Source organism: Delphinapterus leucas, chromosome 17 (genome assembly GCF_059928025.1).
Source record: "Delphinapterus leucas isolate spDelLeu-1000000601 "Yukka" chromosome 17, BTC_Dleu_Yukka2, whole genome shotgun sequence".
NCBI classification, from domain to species: Eukaryota; Metazoa; Chordata; class Mammalia; order Artiodactyla; family Monodontidae; genus Delphinapterus; species Delphinapterus leucas.
Window position 1 is genome coordinate 43,263,519 of NC_143145.1, and position 11,975 is coordinate 43,275,493.

The following is an 11,975-nucleotide window of genomic DNA, read 5'->3' on the forward strand; positions in this document are numbered from 1 at the left end:
GAAAGACTGAGGACCTGTTCCAGACTGGAGGAGACTGAAGGGGACGTGACCTCTAAATGACTGGTAATCTGAGACCAAATATGAAAAAGAGACATTGTTGGAATTTTTGGCAAAATTATTTTTACTTATTTTGAAAAGGAAAACATGAAAATTAAAGGCCTGCAAATTTGATAATGGTATATGTCACTATAATCAGAGACTGGAGAAGAATGCCCCAGAAAACATGAATCTTACTACAAACGAGCCAATATTTGGATGATCTTAAGCTCCCTATGTATATGTCTATTTTAGTGTTTGTTTTTCTGCAAATATTTGGTACTTGCCTGTAATCCCACAAGGCTATACTGGAGGAGAGGAATTTTTGCTTTATTCATGAGGATTCCAGATTCCACCCTCATCACGGCTATCCTTACAGCCCCCCTAGTCACTCCCATTTATTCAGTGATGATTGTAGCAACCAGATCCTAGCCTATCCACACAAGGTCTACTCATTAACTGACTCCTAGTTAGTCATCTAACTCCTATTCTCTTGGACTGATGACCTCTTCAGTTCCAATTCATCCACTTCCCATTTTACATCCCAGATCTTGTTATCACCAGATTCTGTTGCAAAAGCTCTATCTGCCATCACACTCTCATCTATAAACAAGGAACTTGGCCGGATACAAATAATCCTCAAATCTCCAGTGACTACCATGTACAGGCTCTGGGAGGTAGGTATTATTATACCCAACCTACAGACAATAAAACTGACGTTTAGAAAGTTCAAAGGTATAAAACTAATGACTGGTAAATCCAGGGTTCAAACCTAGAGTCTCTGGTGCTCTTAACTATATAATACTGCATTCTTTATAGGATCTATAAAAGACCTTTCCAGCTTAAACATTCTGAGATCCACTGAAAAAGAAATGAGCTAAGGTAGAGAAGAGAGCAAACTGTACTTATAAATTATAATGCTGAGTTGTTGTCTAATGTTTCTTATTGACTGATCATTTCTATTTTAAAGTGATTTACACATAAATGTTTCTCATTTTAGCCCCAAATTAATTACCAAAGGAAGAAATGCAGAAATATCCTTAACAATAGAAAAAAAAACCTGAAGCATACTCACAAGATCTCCATAACGTGCAGCTGAAATCATACGTGGAGGGAAATTCCCTGTGCTGCTGAAACATAATCCCCCTGTCTTCATTAATAAATAAGAAAAAAAAAAGTTTATGGAAGAATATAAGTAATTTAATTTAAAAGTATATACATTACCAATTTGATTAGACTTACTAAAATGTTAGGTTCTGAACACACACAGGACCTGCTGGTATTAATGAATGTTGGTTCACATTGGACACACCTGTCAATATAACAAAAATAATTTGTTAAATGTTAATAAATTACACTAGCCCTAATTTAATTGAGAACTTGTCTTCCTAACTGATTATATTAGAATAGATTCATTCAACTAAGCAATTACTTGTAATAAAGTAAACATATTAAAAGTATTAATGCTGATATACTACTCTTCGTATTACAAGGCAAGGTATAAATAAATAAAATTAACCAATAGGCGAATATTCTTTTGAAGCCACAGGTAATATAAAATAAATAGTATTGAATAGCAAAGATGGTTAAGTCACTCAAATAACAAAAGAGCCCAACAAACTCATATAAATGAAACCAAATCCATTTTTATAAGTAGTTATTATCGAATATACTTTCCTTATTTTTCTGCCACAAAGCAAAAAGGTAACATATGCTGAAAAGAAACGAGTATCTATACCCTCATCAAACCTACAACAAACACTCTTAAAGTCTTTTCATCGTCTTTATTTATTTTAGGAAAATACTTTATATTTTTCATTAATGAATGATATAGAGGGAGGGAGGAAGGGCAGTGGACTACTGGGGACACTGATAGGTTTCTATGGGTACTCATTACAAAACAGAACAGGTAGGAGGAGGAGCTGGGGCACAGCACAGAACTCAAACTAGGCTTAGGGAGGTATAAGAGGGGAAGAATGGGGGATCAACCCAGTAGTCTGTATTAGGATGCTACAACCTAGGTCAGCCTGAGAGAAAAGATGATCCAACACTAAGTATCCCCAGGAGAAACTGCTCAAGTATTTTCTATCTCAAATTTGGGAACTGAAGAGAAAACAGTATTTAGAGGGAGGTCAGCATGTGGGCAACTAAAAAAATTGAAGAACTGGAATAGGGATGATGTGTTTGAGTTAAAGAAAGGGAGGGGTGTGTGTGTGGTGTGCAGGTATGCATGCATAAACGGGGAACAGGAAGTGAAGGAGAGTAAGGCTATAAACCAGGACACCTGGGTTATGATAATTCATCACATTTATTAACATATTTTTATGTAATATAATATATAAAGATAGTACCTAGTATATAATAAGTAGATTGCAAATAAAAGTTACTATTAAATACTATGCATTATATCATAGATTATGTACAAATTACATGACAAACAAAAATCGCTACCTTTTACTGAGCACTTACTCTGTAGTACTTAGCTAAGAACTTTAGATATGTAAAGTATGTTTCTGAGCTGTGGTAACAGCCTATGAAGTGGGTGATATGTCCCCATTCTGAAGACAAGGAGACAGACTTATCAAGCGAGGTCAAACAACCAACAGGACACCAAAACAAGAATTAAACCCTATTCTGTCTCATTTTCTGGGCCTCAGCTTCTTTACCTGTTTATTTGTATCCTTCCTTGGGTTATTGTGAGGAGCAAGGAATCTGATAGGAAAGGCACAGATTCTACATAAATATAAGATATTAATGAAGTCAGCACCCAGCATACCGCTTACCTGTTTCCTAAAGCATTTGCTATTGTAAAAGAGTTTTCACTTTCCTCACAGAGCTTACAAGTTGCTTGAGACAACAACGTTCCATTAACATCTCTTTCCACTAAACAATTTAGAAACAATAAGATGTTAACTCATAGTCAATATATAAGCTTCTATACACTTAGTAAAACCCAGTTGTAATTATTATTCTAGTAATTCTCAAAACAACTTGTTTGCATAAAGACATGTCAAGCACCATCCATAATAAAGTATCAAAAAGTGAAGCCTTCCCCATTCCCACATAAAAAATACAGAAACCAATTTCCAAATCATCATCATCATCTTAAATTAATATATTTTCTCAGAGAATTTCTTACCTCTTACCTGCATGTTCCTGTTACACTGGATTTGGGGAAACAAGTATTTTCATAGACTTCTGATAAGTTTCACAACTTAGAGGGCTTTTGGTGGTATCTATTAAAATTGTAAATTCACATACCTTATAATACTACAGTTTCATTTTCAGATACCTAACCCACAGAAACACTTGAAGATGTGCATAAAAATATTCATCAAAACATTATTTGTGGGCTTCCCTGGTGGCGCAGTGGTTGAGAGTCCGCCTGCCGATGCAGGGGACATGGGTTCGTGCCCTGGTCCGGTAAGATCCCACGTGCCGCGGAGAGGCTAGGCCCGTGAGCCATGGCCGCTGAGCCTGCATGTCCGGAGCCTGTGCTCCGCAACGGGAGAGGCCACAACAGTGAGAGGCCCACGTACCGCAAAAAAAAACCCAAACATTATTTGTTAGAAAATAATCTAAATATTTTAAATAGCACAATGCTATGAAATACCATGGAGTGGATTAAAAAGTATGTGGTAGATCTAATAGATCATACCATTAACTGAAAAAAGTATGCTGGAGAACAATGTTTTTGGTATGAAATATTTACATAAAAAATACCACTTATATTTCCTGTGGTTACAATGTATACAATGTACATTAAAAACAGGAAAAAAAAAGTCTATAAGGACACATTCTAGAATCTATTTCTTACCTAAAATATGGCCAGTGGGACAGTGGCATTTTCCTTCTGCAGTTAAACCATCAGGGCAAGAAATACAGTTCCAGCCATCTCCAGTAACACCTTTCTAAATTAAAAGAAAAAAATTATTTTCCCTTTCTTAATTAATGTTCTCCTTAATTTATCATGTAAGTCCAAAAAGCCACAATAGTGTATAATTTGTAGGAGATATGCAAATAAATTACATAAATATGAGCCACATAAAGGTTTCCTGGATAGACAATTTGTGCTTATATTCAAAAATCAAGCTATACGTTATTACTATAAGTACTGACTACTATATTATTATTACTATAAGTACTGACTACTGTCAACTCCAGGCAATAGTTCTTTTTTCCTTATGATTTTCAATTTAAATGAGTCCTTACTCTCATAATTAATAGTCATTCAGTTTTTCCATTTACAAAGAAAAAATGCAACGAAACTCCACACTATTTAATCAACAGATAGCCAATTAATAGTTTAATCTTACCTGTTCTAAAATAGTTTTTCTAATTTTTAAAAATTCAAATATAATAGCTTTTAACAATTAAGTTATGATTTAAAATGGATGAATTTTATCGTAAATATATATACTTAAAGTTGTTTAAATTATGAGATCTTTCCTTTTATCCACTAATAGTTTGTACTAGTAAAGGTTTTTGATAAAATATGACATCACCAAAAATTGGGCTTATAATATTATATGGTTTAGAAAAAAACCTGGGGTAAAAATACAGTAATTTTATTACAAATATGGATGTAAGCAAAATTAATAGAAAACAATGGTAACAACAAAACAATGCCACAAATTATTTTAGGTTTTGGTTGAAAAGACTGGATATATCAAGAAATGCTCCTATATTTGTTAGTACATTTATACATGTAGGACTATTTAAAAATTATGATAGCTTAGTAATGTCACTGAAAAATAAATCTGCTTTGGCACCATTTCATATTAGCAGCTTTTTATCACTGTAATTCAGCTAGGGTCAATATTTCCAAAAATATAAAGTTTCAAAATGATCATCAAACCTGTAAGTACTAGTCATAAACAAGGACTGGTTTATATATTAAATATTAAATTCCCAGACTCAATTTTTTTAATACAATAATGAGAAGAAACATTACTATAAAGGCAGAACTGGCACACTGACTCCTAATTACCCAAAATGATTCAAAGATATATTTCTGTTAATTAAGAATCATCATATATAGTAACTATTAATTTACTAATTTTCCAAAAATTATGATATAATGCAATGATTAACAAAACAGCAACAGATATTAACCTATTTACTGATGAAACTGGCATTTCATGAACTTATCACTCAGATATCATTACGAACATGAATCATTATATAAAACTGTTGACGCTAAATCTAAGACACTGAACTCACTCTGTACCAAATGATACAAAAATGAAAAACTGCTCTATATATGTATCATTCACTCATCTATTGATATTTGCTTTTATAACGCAGTTTCTCTATGAAATAAAAATAAAGACACTCAAATTATCACAGCTTTGTGTTTTTTCAGATTTCAAAAAGTAAAGCAATATCTTTGTTTTTTTCCAAGTTTGCAAAATTTCACTGATCTCCCAAAATTTACTCTAGTAAAAACAAAGTTGGCTTAATAATTTTAAAATCTGTGGGAAAATATTAGAGTACAGCATAAAATTGTAGTTTAAAAAACAAAGGTATTTAATTTACTATTTTTTACAGCAAGATTATTTTTTAAAATAAATACTCCATACCATGTTTTCTGGGCACTTTTTACAAATAATATCAGGTCCTCCATTATTAGAGATCATCTGAAATCCTGGTAGACACACACATACAGTTCCTAAAGAGAAAAGAGCCAATTTTGACCTTGATAAATAAAACTCCAAGATAGGAAAATTTTAATAACTCTTAAGATCTTGAGAAGTAGTAGTTAAGAGCAAGACAGCAGAGGGACTTCCTGGTGGAGCAGTGGTTAAGACTCTGTGCTCCCAATACAGGGGGCTGGGGTTTGATCCCTGGTCAGGAAACTAGATCCCACATGCATGCCACAACTAAGAGTTTGCATGCCACAACTAAGGAGCCCACGAGCCGCAACTAAGGAGCCCTCCTGCCACAACTAAGACCCAGCGCAACCAAATGAATAAATATTAAAAAAAAATAAAAAAGCAATACAGTGGAGCCAGTACTGCCTAGGTTCTAATCTTGATTCTGCTACTTAGTTGTGTGACCCTGAGCAAGGTACTGAACTGCTCTGTGCTTTGGCTTCCAATTTGGTAAAATGGGAACAACAAACAGTACCTACCTCACGGGGTTAATATAAGTTAGTTATTATCTGTAAAGGTCTTAGAATCCGTCTGGCACACAGTAGGTATTGTGTTTGCTACCATTTTAAGTGCAAGCATAAATAAACTATTAAGTTATAACTATTAAACTAATAACCAAACTACTGATTAACTGCTATGGGAGATTTTACATTTCTATTTCATCCAACCATACACATACATTCAATGAATTCAAATTTACTTTGTCAAAACAAAACCTTATTAGGAAAGTTATCTCGATTCGAATAAATCACTGTTTTCCTCTGTTTGGAAAGATAGTAAACTTTATAAGATAATCACTACTCAATTTGCTGAATAGGTAATGACAGCATTCTCTAAGAAGGCATTAAGTGGATACAGCACCCATAGGAATCCATGTAGTAGAATGTTTATGATATCAGGGTTCATAACTATGAACCTTACACTTTAGAGTCTGGGAAATGCTTTCTCATTCATATTTCCTCACCTGAGAATCCTGACCTGTCCTACACAGTGACTTAAATAAAGATACATCAAATTTAAAGATGGCAGAAAGTTAATACCTGGGTGCCCAAACCAAGATTAAAAACATTCTAAACTTTATAATATGGGAAAAGTCTTATTCTGAGCAGTTTCAGGGAGGACAACTAGGACCAAATGATGAACGTCTCAAGAAAAAAAAAGTTAAGTTTAATCTAAAGAGACTTTAAGGGCAATCAGTAATATTCAACAATGAAAGGGCTAAATCCTAAGGAAATCTATAATATTACGGACAGACTGCATAGTGGAAACACATAGGTCAAGACTGAGGGCAAAGAGACAGGAGTTCTTCCTGTCCCCAATTTAGAAGACAAAGAAGACATTACGACCTCATCTGGGCTTCCATTTCTGTATCTGTAAAACGAGAAGACTGGACCTGATTACCGTTAAGGTCCCTTCCAGCTCTAAATTCTGGGATTTGAAAAGATCAAAAACTATCAAAGTTTACAAGCGCTAATTTGCATTTCCTCCCTGACCTGTTCTGTCACCTGCTCCTCTGCAACTCAGATTACTTCTCTATTTTTCTTCCTTCGGTAGTCAGCTTTCCAGGTGGCTCCCTAAAGACCCCCCGGATGAGGAGTGGGGGACTGGAGCCGAGAAATTAATTTCGACAGCTTATGAGGTAGCGGACTCAGGGTTTCCCCAACCTCACTCGTTGTGTGCAAACTTCAATCCTCCAAGAAACCCTCCTCTCAGGCGTTGGCAGTTGACCCTTCTGAAACATTCTTCCTTAGACGAAAAGATATTTTAGTGACGAGGGGTCTGGGGACAGCATCAAGGCGGAGTTGTTACTTTGGCTAGGGCCCATCCCGTACCGTCTCACCTCGAGCATCCTGCCTCTGATTGGCTCCACACGCGACACAGGAGAGCGCGGAGATATCGAAGTACTGGTTGTGGCCGCATGTCTCCGGCTGCCGGAAAGGGAAGAAGAAGGTCTGAGCCTGTGAGACGCGAAGAAGGACCAACAAGAGGAACAGAGTCACACCCGCAGCGTTTAAGGTGGACCAAGCCGCCATTGCCACCACAGTCCCGCGTCCGCCCGTCACCATGATGCACTCACTCGCGGCCGCGCAGTCTCCGGCGCCCCATCAGCCTCCGCGACAACTCTGCAGAGCTGATTGGACAACTGCGGTCCGGAAGTGTCTGCCTGCGTTGCATGGTTGCTAGGTTACCAAAGCCGCGGGAAGCTGGCTGGTCTGGGAAAGGATGAGTTAGAGACAAGCTAACCCTGGAGCCTGGCAGGTGGGACCGGCTATTTAAAACGTTTGCTTCAAACTCTGCTACTCGACCCATTAGCGGGACGTGAAATCAATTTAGGAGGTCGCAAAATAGATAACCACAGAAAAGAAAATATCTGATTTTTATCACACAAATTAAGTATTGCTTCATTAAACTGTTAAATCATATTTACATCAAAATTTACACAGACTAGGTCATTTTCGTGTTAAAGGCAACATTCCAACAATGTATTTGTCAAAATACATTGGTCAGAAAAGTAGGAAAAACACTGATTTGAAATAAGCAATGTTGGAAGATTGACTCAAGCACTAAAAACAGATCTTTCCTGACAGACCTTTCTTTGTGTTTCTATGTTCTGTGTTTTAAGCATAGACATCATGTTTACAAAATGAGATCTTTAGTCCAGTTGTGAATAAAAAAGTGACTTATTTTTTTAAAATCAAATATACACATACACGATTGTTGTCTTTCAAAATGGGCACTCTTGGAAGCTGTTAACCCCAAAACATTTTAGAATTACCTTCAAAGCCAGTTTCTGGGTCATAAAAGAAAAAGTTATTTCTTAATATTTAAATTTCACTTCTGCTTTTGTTGTATTCTATTTGTTTTGTTGTATTTTGTTCTCCCCCCCAATAAAATCTGGCATATTTTGAAGCCACCTTATTCATCAATGGTATCTTGAAATGACTTTTGGCTTTCCAAAGAACCCACAAACTTCATAATAAAAATGATGATTTATCACTATTAAGGAAAATACACACACACGTATAATGTTCTGAATACGTGTGGGAAAATGCATCTAAGGAAGTTAGATAACTTTAACTATTAGCCACCATTAGGCCTATTATTTGTCATATGACCTTCCCCAAAAGACCAGCATTCACTCTGTCGCTAATACCTATGACACAGAAGATGTATGTTATGAAAACTGTTCCTTAAAGAGGCATTATAAAAAATGTTTTTTGAGTAATTACCATATTGTTGGAGTGTCTAATTTGAAGTAGAAATCACTTATCTGAATATAATTTTTGAAAAACATATGACTCCATAAATGTTAATGGGGGCTCAGAAAGAGTATGGTCAGAATAGTTGAGATTAATCTTCAAAAGCTTCCTGTGGGTGAATTTTAACTCTAGTCCTCCTTAATGCTCTGTGGGAGTGGTCAGGGCAGTAAAATTTACTCACTGTCTACTATATAATTGAAGCAACAAAAGAGCAGATTCTTTGTATTCCACACTGTGCACTATGCTAGGCACTTGACAGCATTAACCTTAGCTCTTCATAATAACCCTTTGTAGGAACACGATCCCCTTTTTAGGCTACTTTTACAATTAAAGAAACTGAGGATCAAAAAATTTACATTTTAGGAAGTGGTGAAACTAGACTCTGTCTCCATCTGGCCAACTCCAAAATTGTTATCTTTTCATACTCGTTATGTTGAACGAGTTGCTTTAGTCAATTGCTATCTTCTCAATCTATTTAGTGGCTTCTTTGCAGAATAGATGGAGAAAAAAGGCATATTCTATATGTAGGACAAACCTATTGTCTTTAGTTAACAAGATGATACTGCCATTTTATACCACAGACAGTGGAACTATGTGGTTGTCTAAGACTTTTGGGCACTGCACCTAAAAAAACTTCCCCAAAGAGCTAAATAGTTTATTTGTAGCACAAGGATTCAAAATAGATGTAGTTAAGTTGGAAATAACTGTAGATACTCTCAGTTCATCTTTATAAACTGCCTAGAAGGATAACAGAAAGACTGTTAGCTACAACTGTTAAGCATAAATTGGGACTGTATCATTAGGAATATTTTCATTGCAAGTAATAGAAGATCAGGTAGTTTAAACCAGTTCACAGTGGCTTAAACAAAACCAAACATAGGAATTCTGGAGGTAGGGGCTTCTGGTGTTCATTCAATGATATCAGATAGTCATCTCTGCAGTTTTCTTGGCTTTTCCCTCCTACCTGCAATGTGATTGCCTTACACCAGATATCAACATTCAGATTTAAGACAGGAAGAAGGAAAGTTACGGAACCAGAGATGTTTCCTCTGTCTCTTTAGTCAGAAAAGCAAATGTTTTCTGTATGCCAGATATTGTGCTAAACTTAAACTTCTTACATGTATCATTTCAATCTTTTTATGAATAGGTAGTAATCGCCACTTATCAGGCTTAAAGACATGCCCAGTATCACCCAGCAAAGAAGTGAAAGAGTTATACATATAAGTGGATGAGAAGAAGAACATGTTTTAATGTCAGCTTAAGAAGAACTTTACCCCCCAAAAGTGAAACGATGGGTTCAAACACTATCGCAAATGCTTATTGAACACCTAGAATGAGATAGGCACTGCAACATGCCTTACCAAAATTATCATCCACTCAACACCCTTATGAAACCTATACTGCTATTATCATCTCTTTTTTTATAGATGACAAATGGAGACAGAAGATTTTTAAAACTTACCAAAATTCAAGGCTTGCAATTTACAGAAGCAACTTTAAATTATGGCAGTTTAACTCTTGGGGCTGCTTAACCACAATGCTGTGTGTCCTAAAAATATAAATGCTACAAAAAGTCAAGGAGGCTGAGGATGGAGAAAAAGTCTTTGGATCTGGAAATTAGGGGATTATTAGTTATCTTTTAGAGCGCAGTTTTATTACAGTGATAGGGGTAGAAGCAAATCATAGAACAGCACTGAGAAAGAGCAACCACCAGATGTAGACTATTTTGGCATTGAAAGGAAGGCAAAAGAAGGGACTGAGCTAAAAGAATTTTAATTTTTTCTTTAGGATAAGGAGAATAGGTCTATAAGTGGAGAGTAAAGGAAAGGAGTAGTAGAAGAGAGATTTAAAATAGAGGAATAATTGACTCTCTCTTGAGCTCCTGGGAAGGGGTCAAGGACTTAAAGTAAGAGTGGGAGGAGGACCATCTAAGGGGAAGAAAGTCATTCTGGGATTAGAAGGAAAAAAGAAAGATGAGTGAAGCCATCAATAAATCTTGGGCTAGGGATCAGAGAAATTGAACAAGATCAGTTTTCTAAGTAAAGAACATAGGTAAAAGTAAGAAATATTTTGAAAAGGTAGAGTGGATAATTGGAAGGGAAATCATTTAGAGTTGAAAATTGGCAGCAAGTCTCGATCTTACCTGCAAAAAGGCTAGATCACGTTGGAGTGGGAGCATCTAGAGGATAGGCTAGGAAAGTCCTAGGGTCAAAGTGAACAGTTTATGGAGAGGACAAGTATAGTTTGGTTATGTTGAACAAGTTGCTTACTCAGGTAGAGAGGTATAACAGAAATGGATGTGGAGGTCTAGGGCTTGATGAAGAGTTTGGAGCTGGAAATGGGTATCATCTTGAGTGTTCCAAAGACTATTGTGTTTTTGAATCCCTAAACTGAGTTACAAGAGGCATAATTGCCAGGAAAGAGAGCCCTATGGGAAGTCGGAGGGCATCTCATCTTTGGTGGGGAGTTCAATCATTTTTCAAGCATTTACTGAGCACTTCTATGAGTAGACACTGGTTAGGGACAAGAGCTATCCCTGGCACTTTCCCTCAGGGGCTTCATAGAAAGAAATACATAGAAACGAATCATTAAAATATTTTGAGATAACTGCTCTAATTGAGACTGTGCAACTTGAAGATGGGATTACCCCCGCCTTGGTGGGTAGGAGGGAGATCAGTGAAGAAGTCGCAGAGTAAGAGACACTGTAGGACAGGACAGGTAGCGGGACCAGCAGAACAGACCCAGAGGCATGAGTGAGGAGGCACACCAGTGAATGACACATATCTCCGTATCCCTGAGATGTGGGGTGTGTATGGTCAGTGGCAGAAGATGAGGCTGGAAAAGTAGGAAGAAATACAAATGAATGTTCTTGAATGCCTGTTATTTGCCTACCATTGTTGATCAGATTTGAATTTTAGAAAATATTCTAGAAAAGAGGTATATGGAAACCTCTAGAGGTAGAGACCACTTGGGAAGCTAAAGCAGAAATCTAGAGTCTAAATAGGGCAGGGGAAGAAGGGAGAGG

General features: G+C 36.4%; 1 protein-coding gene across 6 annotated transcripts in view; it reads right to left on the reverse strand.

The window, feature by feature from the left end:
• Nucleotides 1–7,787, reverse strand: part of TMEM67 (transmembrane protein 67) — a 44,611-nt gene extending 36,824 nt beyond the window's left edge. For 2 of the 6 annotated variants that reach the window (XM_022584799.2, XM_022584797.3), the window contains exons 1-6: nucleotides 7,531–7,787; nucleotides 5,619–5,707; nucleotides 3,854–3,947; nucleotides 2,820–2,919; nucleotides 1,279–1,348; nucleotides 1,112–1,186 (exon numbers count right to left, since the gene is read on the reverse strand). In XM_022584799.2, coding sequence (XP_022440507.2) covers nucleotides 1,112–1,186; nucleotides 1,279–1,348; nucleotides 2,820–2,919; nucleotides 3,854–3,947; nucleotides 5,619–5,707; nucleotides 7,531–7,756 — 654 coding nt within the window. In that variant the 5' untranslated portion in view covers nucleotides 7,757–7,787. Of the gene's footprint in view, nucleotides 1–1,111; nucleotides 1,187–1,278; nucleotides 1,349–2,819; nucleotides 2,920–3,175; nucleotides 3,948–5,618; nucleotides 5,708–7,354; nucleotides 7,437–7,530 lie in introns of those variants that run through there. The other 4 variants (XM_089898924.1, XM_089898923.1, XM_089898926.1 and 1 more) reach the window with 4 other exon arrangements.
• Nucleotides 7,788–11,975: the final 4,188 nt, after the last annotated feature.